We start from the raw sequence: 17,266 nt of genomic DNA, 5'->3' as shown, positions 1-17,266 counted from the left end.
TATAAATAACAGAAAACCACAAATAGTCTGATATGTACCGACATAAATCACCCTAATCTCCAACCTAACTTTCAGTGGGCAAGTTGCTTTGTGGGTAATGTAGTCGCCAAGTTTTGACAGGAAAGAAGAATGTGTGGAGTAAAAAAGACTTCCTATTTTGCAGCATTGATTTTTTTTTTTTTTTTAACTGTCCATTATAAGTTCAACAATATTATAGCCTGAATTACTCCTGTGTTTTACATTGCAATCACAAAAGAAAGGAAACAAATCATCTAGGACTATAACTAACAATTATTTTCTTATCAATTAGGGCTGTCAAACGATTTTTGACAGATTTTTTTTAATCGAGATTAATCGCAGAATTTCCATAGTTAATCACGATTAATCACGTTTTGAATTGCATGTTTAAAATCCTGTTATTTTCCATTTGAAGGCAGTTTTAAGCCCATAATGTAAAGCATTTCTTACCAGAGTGTCTTAACTGGGAATCAATCACGGCTCTGCTGCGACTCCCACACTCCAAAATGGTCCTTTGGTGGAGCTGAGGCTGGCTTGGCTGCACCTGGGTGTTTAGCGTGGAGGTGCTAACTCAAACTCCACGTACTCCGGTGGTAGTTAAACTCCGTTTGACACAGGTTGCATTTTACTTTTGACTTGTCAACTGAAGCGTCTGGAAGTGTTTTAAAGTTAAACAAGCCGTTCAAAAGTCCAGTAGCTCTCTTACTTTCCATCAGCGCGGTAGGTTTACTGCAGGAGGCCACTTCAAAGCATAGCGCTACAGCTAGAGGAGCCGTCTACGGGGGAGTAGAAGGGACAAAAAGGCTTGCAACATTAAAATGCCATTAAAATATTTTTTCTCAATTATTTGTTTGTTCAGTAAAATGTCAGAAAAAACTAAATCGAGCACAACTTTTCATCTAGTGACCAAATACCTGCTAAACTATTGACATTCCCATCAGCCCCAGCTGCACGTTGTGTTTTGTGCTAATTAACAAATGTTAGCATGTTCAACCCGAAGTGTACGATTATTTTTACATATAGATATAAATATGGTAATAATTGAATAGTGCAGCTCTTCTAGATGTCCCAAATGTCATTTTACAGCTGCAACAGTAGTGGAGGATAAGGCTATGGTGGCGCCTATATGTAATTACTCTCACAACCAGAAGGGGGAGACAAAGACACTAAACTAAGATGAAATGAAAATGGTAAACAAGTCTATGTAATTGAAAGAACAGATCTTTGTACTGTAGCAGAAAAAAACATGCAATTTAATTTCAGTTGGACTTTAAAACAACAAGCAAGAATATTGTTTCATGTTTAAGCTAATACTGTACAAAGCTGCTTCTGACACCAGTGTTATCTTACATGTGTGTACAGTACTCGAGCAAATTTCTGTTGGCTTTCAAAAGAGAAGAAGTGCATTTTGAAAAAAAAAAAAAAAACATGCAGCTGCACACACACACACACACAATCACACACACACACTCACATATTCACACCCACATATCCCATACAGTAAGATCAGTCCAGAGCGAAGAGGAACATCTTCATCAGCGATTCTGCTCATCGCCGGTCAGCGCCGCGTTCAGATTCAGTCTCTATTGCTTAGGCAGAGAGCTCGCTGTCCATCAAGTTCATTAAATATCGCAAATAAATTAAAATCTCAATGAAAGCACACCTTAAGCTGCAACAGCAACAACTCCCTGTGTCATTTTTTAGTTTACAGGAGGAGAAAAAGAACATTAAAGGGGAAGAAAGATTAAAGCAAGTCGGGGGAAGTGAACAGCTCAGCTCCTGATGCCTCTAAGAACCAGATTCACTCATGGAGTCTTTATCTTTTTCATGCAACCTCGGCTGATTTTCAGCTTTGTTGTTCTACTTTCCTGTTAAAGCCTCTGGCTATCACCTTAATGAGCAATTCCCAGTACGAAGTGTAACATTCAATGGTTTGCAGATACAAGTGAATATACAGGGGGGGAAAAGACTTCAAGGCGTCATAATGTACATGTTCCGACTCACAGCTTTAGATGAAGGAAGAAATAGAGAAGGAAAGATAGAAAAAGAGGCAGAGGCACAGAGAGGAGGATGCTCACATTTTCCCTGATCTTGTGTTCCTTGAGTGCCCATTTTATCTCCGATAAAGGACACTTAGTGATATTTGTTCTCTTCCAGTAAGACCCTTAGGCGATTCTCCCCTACAACCGTGCGTACACACAAACAGAAAAACACAAACACACCATCCTAGCTTGTATGTACTCTTTGAAGTACTAACCACAGACCCTGTATCCTTTTGACATCCGTTTCAAAATATAATCAAATCAATCTTCTTCAGAGTCACTGAATATACAATTACACTGTATTCTTAAATAACATTAAGGATAATTGATTCAGCCACTTGACTGTGGCTTTCTGAAATCTCCCCCTTTGTCAGTCTGACTCCAAACAGAAGCAGCATAGAAAATGAATTTCCTCCTTTATGTACAAGTGTTTATGTTGATACTGCAGGAAAGAAATGCATAAAGAAAGACACACTATCTTCAGATGAAAGGTCTTTCGGTCCGCCGGCAGGTCAAAACATAACAACACTCCTTTTTAGAAGAACGTACCCTTTGTGTTCTTGCACAGTATCTTCTTGAAGGCCTTCCTGAAATCCTTGTTGAAGATGGTGTAAATGACCGGGTTGAGGCAGGAGTTGCAGTAACCTATCCAAAAGAAGAATTTAAACAAGGGGTTGGGGATGCTGCAGGTCTCGGGGCACACTGCCTGGAGAGAGTAGGAGAAGAAGAAGGGGAACCAGCAGATCACAAACACTCCCATCACCACAGCCAAGACAAAGGTGAACCGCTTCTCCCGGTTCACCATGGCTTTGCGGCGGGAGATGGGCGTCCCATGAATCTTAGGAGTTCCCTCAGGAACCAGTTTGGTGCCAGACGATGTGGCCATTGTGTTTTTGTATCTGCACGCCAGATTCATCATCTGAACTTTAAACCTTTTGCTTTGCTCGTCAGTCTTGTTTGCCTCTTCTTTACCTGCAACACGTTTCTCGCAGATTTCCAGCTCGGCCTCGGAGCCAGAGCTGGAAGAGTTGTCAAGCTCATCTGTCTGTGCTTTCCATCTTTTCTTGAGTTGTTTATGAGGAACAGCTGAGAGGATTTGACTTCCTTGTTGGGGGATTGAGGGGTTAGAAGTGGATTTTTGGACTTGAGCAGTACTCGAATGAGGAGGATAGTGCTGAGTGTCCGTGCTCGTGATGTTCTCATTCTCTTTTTGAAGTGATGACGGCGTGGAATCCGAGTTGGACATTTTGGGTAGGACTTCTTCGTTTTGGCCCACAGTTGTACCTCCTTGATCTCCGTTCTGTCCGGCTAACTTCACCCCAGGCTCACTGGTTACAACGCTGACACCCGCCACCGCTGTTTTATTCTTCTTCCCAGGCGGGTGGCGTGTATGCTTCTTCGCAATCTGATAAATCCTCACATAAACCAGGATCATGATCACACAGGGGGCGAAGAAGGAGCCAATGGTTGAGTAGAGAATATACCATCGCTCATTGTTCAGCTCGCACGACTCTTCGCCCCCTTCGCTCTTGTCCAGCGTGAGAAGAGGAGGGAATGAGATGACCGCCGAAATCAGCCAGACTACAATAATGGCTGCGTTGATGCGTATGGGGGTACGTTTGGCACCGTAGGTCACCGGCCGCGAGATGGACAGGTAGCGGTCCAGTGCTATGGCGCACAGGTGCACAATAGAGGAAGTACAGAAGAGAACATCCAGCGCCAAGTAAATTTCACACCAAATGGAGCTAAAGGCCCAGTAGCCCTGCAGCTCATTAGCCAACGAGAAAGGGATAATAAGCGTAGCCACTAAAATATCTGCAGCAGCCAGAGACACCAAGAAAAGGTTCTGAGCTCCTTTGAGGGATCGGGATGTCAGCACGGCGATGATGACCAAGATGTTCCCAACTATGGTCATGAGCATCATGAACGTTATGGCGATGGCGAAGGCGGCGGTGGCTTGCGGTGAGTAGGTCGAGGCCCTGACGGTGCTACGGTTGCAGGGTCGGGTGCCAGAGACGAGGCTGATGTTCTTGCCGGGAAGTCCACCGAGCTCCGACAGGCAGGGTGCATGTGGAGCTGCTGCCATGGTGGTGGTGATGATGGTGACACTTAGGGAGGGAGGGAGGAGGATGAGGGGGGGGGGGGCTTTATCAACAGTCTCTTACAGAATGAGAAGCAGCAGCAGGAGGATGTTTCTGTGGTAAACCATTGAGAAACAGGATTTCCCCAGCGAGAGGAGAGACTGAGAGTCAGTCAGCCATCTGATCGTTACACCGAGAGGGAGATCTACAAGAGAGAGACACGGTTTAAGACACATGGCTGCTGTCTGTATATGAGTATTTTCAAATATATTTTCAGATTTTTGCAGATAATAAGCAAAAAAACATTAGCACAACATTTAAAAAAAAAAAAAAGAAAAATTGAGAGGCTAAGTGCTTACAGCTACTACCATTTTGCTGACCTTATTTATGTTAATGGAGTGGACATAATATTAGAAACACTTTTCAGTTTAACACACTCCAGTACACCTCCAAAATCCACTACTACCTCAAACCTCAAAATCCAAAAGACAAAGACAAGGCAGCGAGAGATAGATACAGCTAGAGTTAGTGATAGAGAGTATTATTAATCTCAGTAGGAAATTGCAGTGTTACAGCATCCTAGTCACACACACGAATCACAAGACAGAAACATGAGAACACACAAAGAGATGAAAAAATAGAGATATATACAAGACCCATCCTCTAAATAGAAACTATATATGGTGTATGGTAATATATGGTTAGTGCACGTGGCAGAAACTGTATATTAAATCAGATTGATATAACAAGATACTTTATTTAACCCTTTATAGGACACTCATTGAAAGGAAGGAAGGCAGGGAGGAAGGAAGGAAGGATGGAGGAAGGAAAGGAAGGAAGGACGGAGGAAAGAAGGAAGGAGGGAAGGAAGGTAGGGGGGAGGAAAGAAAGAGAGAAGGAGGGAGGGAGGAAGGGAAGAAAGAAGGAAGGAAGGAAGAAGAAAGGGGGATGGAGGAAGGAAAGAAGGAAGGGAGGAGAGAAGGAGGGAGGGAGGAAGAACAGATGGAAGGAAGGATGGAGGAAGGAAAGAAGGAAGGGAGGAGAGAAGGAGGGAGGAAGGAAGGACGGAGGAAAGAAGGAAGGAAGGAAGGTAGGGGGGAGGAAAGAAAGAGAGAAGGAGGGAGGGAGGAAGGGAAGAAAGAAGGAACCCAAACCATTTGAACCCAAACCATGATCTTTACATAGTTCTAATCAAGTAAACTAGACATTAACCACAGCTTCCTTCCTCTTTTCCTTTCTTCCTTCCTTCGCCTTCTCTCTTTCGTTCCTTCCTCCCTTTACTCCCTTCCTTTACTTCCTCCCTCTCTCCTTCTTTCCTTCCTTTCCTCTGTCCTTCTTTCCTTCCTTCCTTCTCCCTCCCTCCTTTCCTTCCTTCCTTCCTCCCTCCTTCTCTCTTTCGTTCCTTCCTCTCTTTACTCCCTTCCTTTACTTCCTCCCTCTGTCCTTCTTTCCTTCCCTCCTTCCTTTCCTCTGTCCTTCTTTCCTTCCTTCCTTCTCCCTCCCTCCTTTCCTTCCTTCCTTCCTCCCTCCTTCTCTCTTTCGTTCCTTCCTCTCTTTACTCCCTTCCTTTACTTCCTCCCTCTCTCCTTCTTTCCTTCCTTCCTTCTCCCTCCCTCCTTTCCTTCCTTCCTTCCTCCCTCCCTCCTTTCCTTCCTTCCTTCCTTCCTCCCTCCTTCTCTCTTTCGTTCCTTCCTCCCTTTACTCCCTTCCTTTACTTCCTCCCTCTCTCCTTCTTTCCTTCCCTCCTTCCTTTCCTCTGTCCTTCTTTCCTTCCTTCCTTCTCCCTCCCTCCTTTCCTTCCTTCCTTCCTCCCTCCTTCTCTCTTTCGTTCCTTCCTCCCTTTACTCCCTTCCTTTACTTCCTCCCTCTCTCCTTCTTTCCTTCCCTCCTTCCTTTCCTCTGTCCTTCTTTCCTTCCTTCTTTCTCCCTCCCTCCTTTCCTTCCTTCCTTCCTTCCTTCCTCCCTCCTTCTCTCTTTCGTTCCTTCCTCCCTTTACTCCTTTCCTTTACTTCCTCCCTCTCTCCTTCTTTCCTTCCCTCCTTCCTTTCCTCTGTCCTTCTTTCCTTCCTTCCTTCTCCCTCCCTCCTTTCCTTCCTTCCTTCCTTCCTCCCTCCTTCTCTCTTTCGTTCCTTCCTCTCTTTACTCCCTTCCTTTACTTCCTCCCTCTCTCCTTCTTTCCTTCCCTTCTTTCTTTCTTTCTTCCTTCTTTCCTTTCCTCTGTCCTTCTTTCCTTCCTCCCTCCCTTCCTATTTTGCTTTCTCCCCCCCTCCTACCTTCCTTCTTCCTTCCTTCCTTCCTTCCTTCATCTTTACATAGTTCTAATCAAGTAAGCTAGACATTAACCACAGCGTCACACCTTAAAACATCTTTATCTTCACTCCCTAAAGATCCTCATGTGTGAGGGCAGCAGTGGAAAATACTAAAATAAAGAAACTGTGCAAATACATCATAGTTCATCAAGAGTGGAGATAATCCTTCATTAATCCTAATCCAGGTTAAAAGATCAATTAATCGTGATTTTGATTTTTGACATAATCACCCCCGGCTCTACGCTAATTTATAACATTATCCTGGACCGGGATTAACGGAGATGCCCTCTCAGTACTCACATAGCCTGCATTTAACCCATATGGGGCCCACATGAACATGCTAGCTGGCTCAACTTCATTGTTTCAACACTTTACCAAAACCACCGCCACTTCCTGCATTGATGACATATTTTCCTGTTTCAACACTTTACCAAAACCACCGCCACATCCGCCACATTTTCCTGTTACGTCCGGGCCAGGGATGCATCAGGACATTTTAGCATTTACACTACAGAGGGTCAAATGTCAAATGACAGGTGTAAAAAGCATTTCAACCATTTAGATTTGAATTGTGGAGCTAGGCTTCACAAACTGTGTTTCAACATTTCTGTGTTCAGGATTTAGTGATTAGCATAAACCCGCCCCTGCTGCTGTAGAGGTATAAATACATTCAGCACACACTACTACTACTACTACAGTCTACAGTTAGCCAGTTAGCTGAGTTAGCCGCCGAGCTAGCCGCCGAGCTAGTAGCTGAGTTAGCCGTCGAGCTAGCCGCCAATCGAGCAGCCGAGTTAGCCATCGAGCTAGCAGCCGAGTTAGCTGCCGAGCTAGCAGCTGAGTTAGCAGCAGAAAGCTCTCAGACCTAGCGTCCACGTTTCTGGTAGAGGTGGTGACTTTGATTGACAGGTGACACTTGGTAGGGGGCGGGGCTTCAGCGTTTGGGGAGCAGAGAAAGAGGCTGATTTTTACACAACTTTGAAGCCTAATTTCATATATTTGGTGATTTTTTTAATCATTCAATTTGGCAGGGTGGTTAACAACACACTTTTCTGTGGTATGTCAAACTCAGAGCACACATTTATTCTTACTTTACACGGACTTTAAGCTTGTATTTAGCATTGTCCCCTCTGTTAAGCATCTCAAACTGACCACTTGAGTCCATATTTCATTGCTGCTTATGTCACTTTTGCTAGAAGCTCAAACAGCCTGTGCAGTTATCACGTCAGACAAGCGTAATATTAGTTAGTGCAGGCGAAAGAGCAAATAAAAATGTTTCAAGAACTAATAAACATGTACGAGCTGTTTCAAATGTTCAGATTACTGTAACCTTCTACATCTGTGCTCCTCATCAACCTTTTTAACCTTTGTCACACTTTTGCCAACACAACACAACATCCTGTATTAATGAGGTGTTTTCCTGTTATGTTCTAGGCTGGAGACGCATCAGGACACGCCAGCATTCACACTACATGAGATACGATGTGAGGTCAGATGCTTCCCAGAGAGCTCAGAGGTTTGACTGATCGGATCATAATGAGTCTCACAAGTCATTTACACTTATTTACACTTTAATCCCATATTATTGATTATTATAATTTTGAACAGATTATCAGTGACACACACACACACATTTTGTTCAGTGAGTGTATATGTGTGTGTGTGCAGTAACGTTAGATATAAGTGTATGCATGTATTATCCATCTATTTAATGTCGTATATATCTTGGATTGCAGTCCAAGCAGACCAATATTGTTGAATTATTGCCGCTACATTTTGGCATTTTGGTGTATTTGCTGTCTTGAACACACCCCATTCCTCCTGCCAACCAATGAATTCAACTCATGGATTCATTGCTTCTATCATATAATAAATATTTGCTTGTTATATTTTGTTTTACAGCGTTAGAAAAGCAAAGTCAAGCCAAAGATGACGCCTTACAGATAAAATAATGATGTCTTCCACACAGTGAGGCATGAAGCTTGACTCCTGACTGCTGTTTAATACACACTAAAAAAAATATGACACTGTCCTTTAACCCTTAAACAGGCAATGTGCACCAGGATAAACATACATAAAGACATTTTTTTAAATACCTTAATATGGGGTAATGTTTCCTATAGTGGAGATACAACTCATAAAATATACAAAATATTTTTAAAATTATTTGTGGAAATAATTATTTGTGTGCTTTTTAGGTGCAAATGAGATAACTAGTAACATCAAAATAATTTTAAAAAAAAAGAATAATTTTCACATCTCATTTTCGCACTCCTGGCTGTTTAAGGGTTAAGGGGAAAAAAACAACTACAATATAATAAATAAATAAATAAAAGACAGGCTAAATGAGGATAAGAAGCACACCAGATTCATTAATTAGGCAGACAAACAAGAAATATGAGAGATACTGTAGAGCTCTAAGTACACATATGCAGGTCTGAGATGATAAAACGAGATAAATATTAATAAAAAATAAACATATAAACTCTGATTTATGTTCCCTAAATGTCCTCACAGCCTTGTTTTCTTCAGTTTAGTGCTACCTGATTCATACACTGTTACTCAACCTCATCATTCATCCTCTAAAATAAATATTATCATCATTTAAAAACGTGCAGCAGCAGCAGCAGCAGTGTACTTACAGGAATGTGTGTGGATCCTCTCCTCAGTGGATCACTCCATGTTAAGAAGTTAGTCAAAGTTGCTTTTTCTTCACATAAATATGCAGAATTTGGAGCTGAGGAAAAACTCTCCAGTAACGCACCACCGCTTCTTCATATCCAAGAAACGGAGGCAAGAAAGTCTCTGGACTGGACTCTGGATGCTTTGATCTGAACACGCTGGTCAGGACTGAAACGCACAGCAGGAGGAATGTAATCAGATGTGCGCTTATAATCGAAAAAATGGAGATTGGAAGTTTAAGTTTCTGCAGAAAGTAGACAGAAAGATGAAATGGGGCTAAATCCTTCTCTTCGTGTCCCGGTGTGTGTGACTCCTCTCCGGGGCGCTGGAGGCTGACTGACTCCGCTGTGGAGGAGAGATGCGGATGTTACCGGATAAACGAGGACGCGCTTTTTTACGCGCAGCTTTTTTTTTTTTTTTTTTTTTACAGTCCGGACAGCAGAGAGAGAAACATGCATCTGTCAGCGTCACATGTGGAGGTTAAAAATCACCTGTTTAACCCTTAAACAGGCAGGAGTGGAAAATTAGATGTAAAAAATCCTTACTAGTATGTCATTTGCACCTAAAGTAAGGAAGGAAGGAAGGAAAGGAGGGAAGAAGGAAGGAAGGAAGGAAAGGAGGGAAGAAGGAAGGGAAGAAGGAAGGAAGGAAGGAAAGGAGGGAAGAAGGAAGGAAAGGAGGAAGGAAGGGAAGCAAGGGAGAAAGAAGGAAGGAAAGGAAGGAGGGAGGGAGGAAGGAAGGAAAGGAAGGAGGGAGGAAGGAAGGAAAGGAAGGAGGGAGGAAGAAGGAAGGAAAGGAGGGAGGAAGGGAGAAGGAAGGAAAGGAGGGAGGAAGGGAGAAGGAAGGAAAGGAGGGAGGAAGGGAGAAGGAAGGAAAGGAGGGAGGAAGGGAGAAGGAAGGAAAGGAAGGAGGGAGGGAGGAGGAAGGAAGAAAGAAAGGAAGGACAGATGAAGGAAGGAAGAAAGGACAGAAGGAGGGAACATTTATCCTAACAGCTGAACTTAGATCTAAGGAAGGAAGGAAGGAAGGACAGATGAAGGAAGGACGGACGGACAGATGAAGGAAGGAAGGAAGGACAGAGGAAGGACCCGGGAGGACAACACGAAGGGTAAAGAGTGTGTATCTCCTGGTGCACGTTGTCTGTTTAGGGGTTAACTTTTAATATATAGCAGGATAGGTTTATGTTTCTTTCAGTTTTTGTGTTTGTTCTACATTTTTAATTTTCACACATACAAACTGTTCCGATACAAAATTAACCTGAACCTATTTTAACCCTCCTGTTGTGTTCGAGTCAAGGAAGGAAGGGAAGGGAGTAAAGGAAAGAAGGCAGGGAGGGAGGAAGGAAGGAAGGAAGGAGAGAGAGAGAAAGGAAGGAACGACAGAAGGAAAAAAGGGGGATGGAGGACGGAAGAAAGGAAGGGAGGAAAGGAAATAAGGAAGGGAGGAAGGAGGTATGAAGCTAAAACACAACAGGGGCAGAATTACAATAAACAAAAAGGCGACTATGAAAGAAAGAAAAAAAAGGTAGGAGGGAGGGAGGAAGGAAGGAAAGAAGGAAGGAAGGAAGGAAAGAAGGTAGGAGGGAGGGAGGAAAGAAGGAGAGAAGAAGAAAGAGAGGAAGGTAGGGGGGAGGAAGGACAGAAGGAAGGAAGAAAGGGAGATGGAGGAAGGGAAGAAAGAGAGAAGTAGAAAAGAAAGAAAGAAGGAGAGAGGAAGCACAGATGGAAGGAAGGAAGGAAGGAGAGAGAGAGAAAGGAAGGAACGACAGAAGGAAAAAGGGGGATGGAGGACGGAAGGAAGGAAGGGAGGAAAGGAAATAAGGAAGGGAGGAAGGAAGGATGGATGGAGGAAAGAAGTAAGTAAGGAAGGTAGGAGGGAGGAAGGAAAGAAGGTAGGAGGGAGGGAGGAAAGAAGGAGAGAAGAAGAAAGAGAGGAAGGTAGGGGGGAGGAAGGACAGAAGGAAGGAAGAAAGGGAGATGGAGGAAGGGAAGAAAGAGAGAAGTAGAAAAGAAAGAAAGAAGGAGAGAGGAAGCACAGATGGAAGGAAGGAAGGAAGGAAGGAAGGAAGGAAGGAAGGAACAGTCAAACAAACAAACAAAAAATGTAAGAAAATAGATGAATTCCACTGATTTTACACATCAAACTGAGTTCATGGGTGTTCCAACACAAACAACACAACAGGCCGTAATGTCAGTCGCCCAAAAGACTACCTTTTGTAACGTTTGAGTGACAGACGCCATCTAGTGGTTGTAATAATTATGATGTATATACGTGGACAGGAGTGGATGGAGACACTAACACAACAGTGGACTTTGCTACAGGAGAACGCTGTTTGTATCTTATCAACCATCATCTCTCCCTAAACCTAACCAGACCTTAACCACAGCCATGACCGTAGCTACCATCGAGGACAGTTTTGTTTCATTGTGAAGTGAAAATAGCATCAACAGACCATCACGTGACTCATACTAGCAGATACCGCTGTCATGTCAAAACCAAAGTAGTCGGCTATAGCCAGCGGTGGAGTAAGGTCTTTAATCCAGCGGTGTTATGACCCAACTGGTTTCCATTTTAACTGGTTTCCTTACTGAACAGCTCCAGCTGTGTTGAGCTTCCGTCAGCAGATTCGTCACAAATTCACAAATATACATAACAGCACATTACTGAAGTTGCAGTTTTTTGTGCTCACTTCCAGAAACAATAAAAGGCGACTATGAAAGAAGGAAAAAAACTAACAAAAAATGTAAGAAAATATATGAATTCCACTGATTTTACACATCAAATTGAGTTCATGGGTGTTCCAACACAAACAACACAACAGGCCGTAATATCAGTCGCCCAAAAGACTACCTTTTGTAACGTTTGAGTGACAGACGCCATCTAGTGGTAATTATGATGTATATACGTGGACAGGAGTGGATGGAGACACTAACACAACAGTGGACTTTGCTACAGGAGAACGCGGTTTGTATCTTATCAACCATCATCTCTCCCTAAACCTAACCAGACCTTAACCACAGCCATGACCGTACCTACCATCGAGGACAGTTTTGTTTCATTGTGAAGTGAAAATAGCATCAACAGACCATCACGTGACACATACTAGCAGATACCGCTGCCATGTCAAAACCAAAAGTAGTCGCCTATAGCCAGCAGTGGAGTGAGGCCTTGAAATCCAGCGGTGTTATGACCCAACTGGTTTCTAATTTAACTGGTTTCCTTACTGAACAGCTCCAGCTGTGTTGAGCTTCCGTCAGCAGATTCGTCACGAATTCACAAATATACATAACAGCATATTACTGAAGTTGCAGTTTTTTGTGCTCACTTCCAGAAACAATAAAAGGCGACTATGAAAGAAGGAAATACGACTAACAAAAAATGTAAGAAAATAGATGAATTCCACTGATTTTACACATCAAATTGAGTTTATGGGTGTTCCAACACAAACAACACAACAGGCCGTAATGTCAGTCGCCCAAAAGACTACCTTTTGTAACGTTTGAGTGACAGACGCCATCTAGTGGTTGTAATAATTATGATGCATGGACAAATTCTCTCATTCAGAGGAGGAGGAGTGGATGGAGGCACTAACACAACAGAGGACTTTGCTACAGGAGAAAGCTGTTTGTATCTTATCAACCATCATCTCTCCCTAAACCTAACCAGACCTTAACCACAGCCATGACCGTAGCTACCATCGAGGACACCGAGCTCATGTCCTCAGTATTTTTTCTTTAAGTTTTGTTTCATTGTGAAGTGAAAAGAGCATCAATGGACGGTCAACTTGACTTGTACTAGCAGATACCGCTGCCATGTCAAAACGCCAGTGGCAGAGTGAGGCCTTGAAATCCAGCGGTGTTATGACCCAACTGGTTTCTAATTTAACTGGTTTCCTTACTGAACAGCTCCAGCTGTGTTGAGCTTCCGTCAGCAGATTCGTCACAAATATACATAACAGCACATTACTGAAGTCACAGTTATATAGTGCTCACTTCCAGAAAACATATTCGCTGCAGTAGATGTTGAACTGCGAAATATGTTTTCTACTTTTGTGAATTGGACATGACCCGATTTCACAAACTGTTCATTCATTGGACGAGCCCTTTTCTCCCAGCATGCTTTGCTCCATTCCACATTTTATCAAACAAAGAAAATAATATATTGCAGTTATACTCTTTAGATATACAACCATGGAAGTTGTAGAAGACTGAAATAGGAGTTGGTTTAAGTTGCAAAATTGGAAGTGATAGGAAAGAAGTGAAGCACCAGAGTGATCATGACTGAGAAATACACAGCTAGAAAGCTTTTTATATAAATACATCATGGATTACACTGGACTTGCATGTTGTGGTCTTATTTTTGACCTCAGTATTTGAAACATCCCGGCTACGGCCTTGACCACAGCGCTGTCACACCATAAAACATCATTATTGTTCAACAGTGGTGTGAGACGTTCTGGTCAAACAATGAATTTGGAGGTTTAATCTGGAGGACTAGTTGATCTCTCACTAACCGAGGGCTGCCAGAGACTAAACAGGACCAGGAAACTGTTTCAAATGCTGAGTGGATATTGTGCTGCATGATCAGTTATTTCAGGCGTTGAACATTTTACTCAAACATTCAGCATTAATATCTTTGCTACTGAATGTAATGTACTCTCCAACACCTGTGAACTCACTCTGATCAGTGGCGTTCACCTGCTTTTAAAAATCTCTCTCAGTGAAAGAACAGAGAGGACGCTGCCACACATCTATCCCACATTATTTATCTGGTATTGCGGTACAATAATCATCACTAAGCTCAGATCCAGAGCAAATATAAACTCATGTAAGCTGCATTCCCAGCGGTCAACTGACATCGATACCTTCAGAGGATATTGGATGAATCCTCTCTGGCCCACATTCCCATCACACACTGAAGGAAAGTGAATAACAGAGTCAGACTCATCCTCATTTCCGCTCCAGATTCATGTTTGTTGTTGTAAGTTAGCCACGTTTGACTGAATGGTTTCCTTCAATTACCCTCAGCCCCGTCTCCTAATGGCCTCCACACAACAGCCTCTGTAATTAAAAGACTATTAGAGCCTGTTTAGGATTCCTTCTCTTTTGTTTTAATTTAAAACCTGTGATCACTGGATTAATATTTTTTCCACATTTTAATTACAGATCAAACTGCCAGGATTGTAGATGGATATCTGATATAGAAGAATACATGTGAGTGTTTCTGTAGGCGGATACATGCAAGAGAAGCAGAAGATGATGTTTTGGTTGCTACTGTGTGGGAATTATATGTTTGTTTGTTTTTTTTGGAACAGTCAGTGATCATTAATGCATCTCTAAATTCATCACACCTGCTCAAACAAAAGAGACTCTCTGTGTGTGTGTGTGTGTGTGTGCAGTTATTATTGGTTTTCACTGCTGCTTTTGAACAAGCATACAGTGGTGGAAGAAGTATTCAGATACTTTAGTATAAAATACCAAAACACTAATGTACAAATACTTTAAATATCAAGTAAAAGTCTTACACAAGCAGTAATCTACAGGGCTGAAAAATGAAGCCAACATGAAGGTGACAACAACTGAAGTTCCTCGAAATGCCCACTTGGGGGTGGCTTCCAAAAGCGAGTCAATGTCCATAGACCCCCCCATGTTAAAATGTCCAACTTTACATCAGTAATAAACAGCCTGGTACAAACATCAGGTCTGGTCTCTTTAACAAACTGTCACATGACACAGAGGGGGAAGTTTTATACAACCTACCTGTTTAAACACCCGTCCCTGCTGCTGTAGAGATATAAATACATTCAGCACACACTACTACTACTACAGTTTACAGTTAGCCAGTTAGCTGAGTTAGCCGCCGAGCTAGCATGCCGGAAACAAAGACTAATAACAGACGCTACTGAGCATGTGCAGAAGGCAGTTCTGTTCATATAGATTCTCTAGCTTGTTGTGTTATATATCAGTGGTTTCCAACTGGCCGCCGAGCTAACAGCCGAGTTAGCCGCCGAGCTAGCTGCTAAGTTAGCAGCAGAAAGCTCTCAAACTTAGCGTCCATGTTTCTGGTAGAGGCATAGACTGTGGCTGTGTCTCAAATGGAGCACTTACGTGAGTGCACCAGAATGTAGTGCGTAGTGCGCACTGAGCACTTACCTCTGTGGTGCACACTGTCGTGGGTAAGTATTGTCTGAAATGGAGCACTGGCGTTTTGCACTTAGCGGAAGTGACGGGCTTGCATGTCGCTGCTGGCCGCCAATTGAAATCAGAAAACTGGGCAAAAAGTCCCTCCCCTTCCGCTACGTAGGCAAAATGGCGTCCGTTTAGTGTGAGTAGTGTCCATCATCTCACACTGGATTTTTTGTCCGTTATAAGTGCACCATCCGGGTACTTTCAGAGCACTGAGTTTTCGCTTGTTCTTCAGTGTGAACGCACTATGCCCTAAAACATAGTGCTTGAAGTGTGCAAGTGCGCCATTTGAGACACAGCCTGTATATAAGAAATGGACGTAACATCCGTGACGTCACCCATTGGTTTGTGGACTGCTGCTCGGAAGCCAATAGTTTCGAATCTAGGCAGCGCCATCTTGAAAAATTCAGGTGCATGCTGGGAAAAATAAAAACACGGATTCTACTTATATGGGCATGAGGCGGAGTCATGGACGGAAGTATGGGCGGGACTAACGGCGGAGCGGGGAGGCTGCGATTGGTTGCGAGGGCTGGATCTCAAGGACATTGGTCAATCACAACGTAGCCACGTAGCCTTCTTTATCGTCAAATATAAAATCAGGGAGGCCAAAATTTCACAAATGAACACCAGACTGCATTGAAGAAGGCTTTAAACTAGCGATTGAGACCATAAACACATTTTGAAAACGTTTACTGAGGTTAGAAATCAAGTGAGAAGTTGGTGAATTCTCCATTGACTTGTATAGAGACGGTCGCCCCCTGGTGGCCTTTTGATAGAATGCAGCTCTAAGTTACTTCCGCATTGGCTTCTTTTCAGAGGATAGGTACTCCCCGCCTGGGTAGAGGTTGTGACTTTGATTGACACGTGACACTTGGTAGGGGGCGGGGCTTCAGCGGACTCGGCGGGAACGCCCACAGCGTTTGGGAGCAGAGAAATATAGACATTTTTACACAACTTTGAAGCCTAATTTCATATATTTGGCGATTTTTTTAATCATTCAAATTTGGCAGGGTGGTTAACAACACACTTTTCTATGGTATGTCAAACTCAGAACACATATTTATTCTTACTTTACACGGACATTTAAGGTTTAAAGTTGTGCATAATTAAGGGGCAATCACAGGCAAGTTGTTACCACAGCAACAGTGTTGGTCAGGTAAAGTAACAGCATAACCTCAGATTCATAGAGTATAGGCATTGTCATAGCAATCACTATTTCAGTTTGTTTTCAATTCATCAAAGTTAATTATAACCTTTTGGTCACCTGAAAAAGTCTTGTTCAGTGTTTGGTTGTACTAAAAGGTTCTAAGTACATTCTGTTTAATGGTTGTAAGCCTGTTTATTCAAAAAGTTTACAATAGGCTGTAAATGCACCACACTAACTAAAGCCAGTGCCTTCACCTTCTCGTTCAAATATAGTCATTTGTGTCAAAGGTCAAAATGCAAACTGTAGGCTTCAAAACGGGAGTACACAAACCAGTGGGCGACATCATGGTGACTATGTCTTTTTTTCTTTCTTCCTATTTAAGTTTGCAGTAATGCAAGTAGTGGTTTGGTCCCTGTGAGTGATATATTATTATATATGACATCATTAGATCATTATGTGGGACATATCTGCAGGGTTGTGGGTGTGTTTATTTGTAAAGTTGGAAACCACTGATATATAACACAACAAGCTAGAGAATCTATATGAACAGAACTGCCTCCTGCACATGCTCAGTAGCGTCTGTTATTAGTCTTTGTTTCCGTTTCTAAACAAACTAACATTACCAAACTCAGTCATAATGTCACCAAGTGCAGCTTTCTAATAGTTTTTGAACAAGATATATCACACTTTGTGCAGGCACAATCGATATAAACACTCTTTTGTTCCTATATCAATTAAGCTTCTTAACAACCAGAAATGAATGTATGTGATGGTTTTATGTATGGAAATGAATTTGTGTACT

The 17,266-nt window shown here is 42.6% G+C and overlaps 1 protein-coding gene across 1 annotated transcript; it reads right to left on the bottom strand.

Moving 5' to 3' along the window:
* Positions 1-2,595: 2,595 nt before the first annotated feature.
* Positions 2,596-4,146, bottom strand: LOC128380138 (alpha-2B adrenergic receptor). The gene has a single exon (XM_053339840.1). The coding sequence runs from the start codon at positions 4,144-4,146 to the stop codon at positions 2,596-2,598; it is 1,551 nt and encodes a 516-aa protein (XP_053195815.1).
* Positions 4,147-17,266: the final 13,120 nt, after the last annotated feature.

Source organism: Scomber japonicus, chromosome 19, assembly GCF_027409825.1.
Source record: "Scomber japonicus isolate fScoJap1 chromosome 19, fScoJap1.pri, whole genome shotgun sequence".
In the NCBI taxonomy this organism is placed as follows: Eukaryota; Metazoa; Chordata; class Actinopteri; order Scombriformes; family Scombridae; genus Scomber; species Scomber japonicus.
This window is presented reverse-complemented; position numbering and strand designations above follow the sequence as displayed.

Coding starts and splice junctions, on each gene's coding strand:
- LOC128380138 (XM_053339840.1), bottom strand. CDS start 4,146: ATGGCAGCAGCTCCACATGCACCCTGCCTGTCGGAGCTCGGTGGACTT.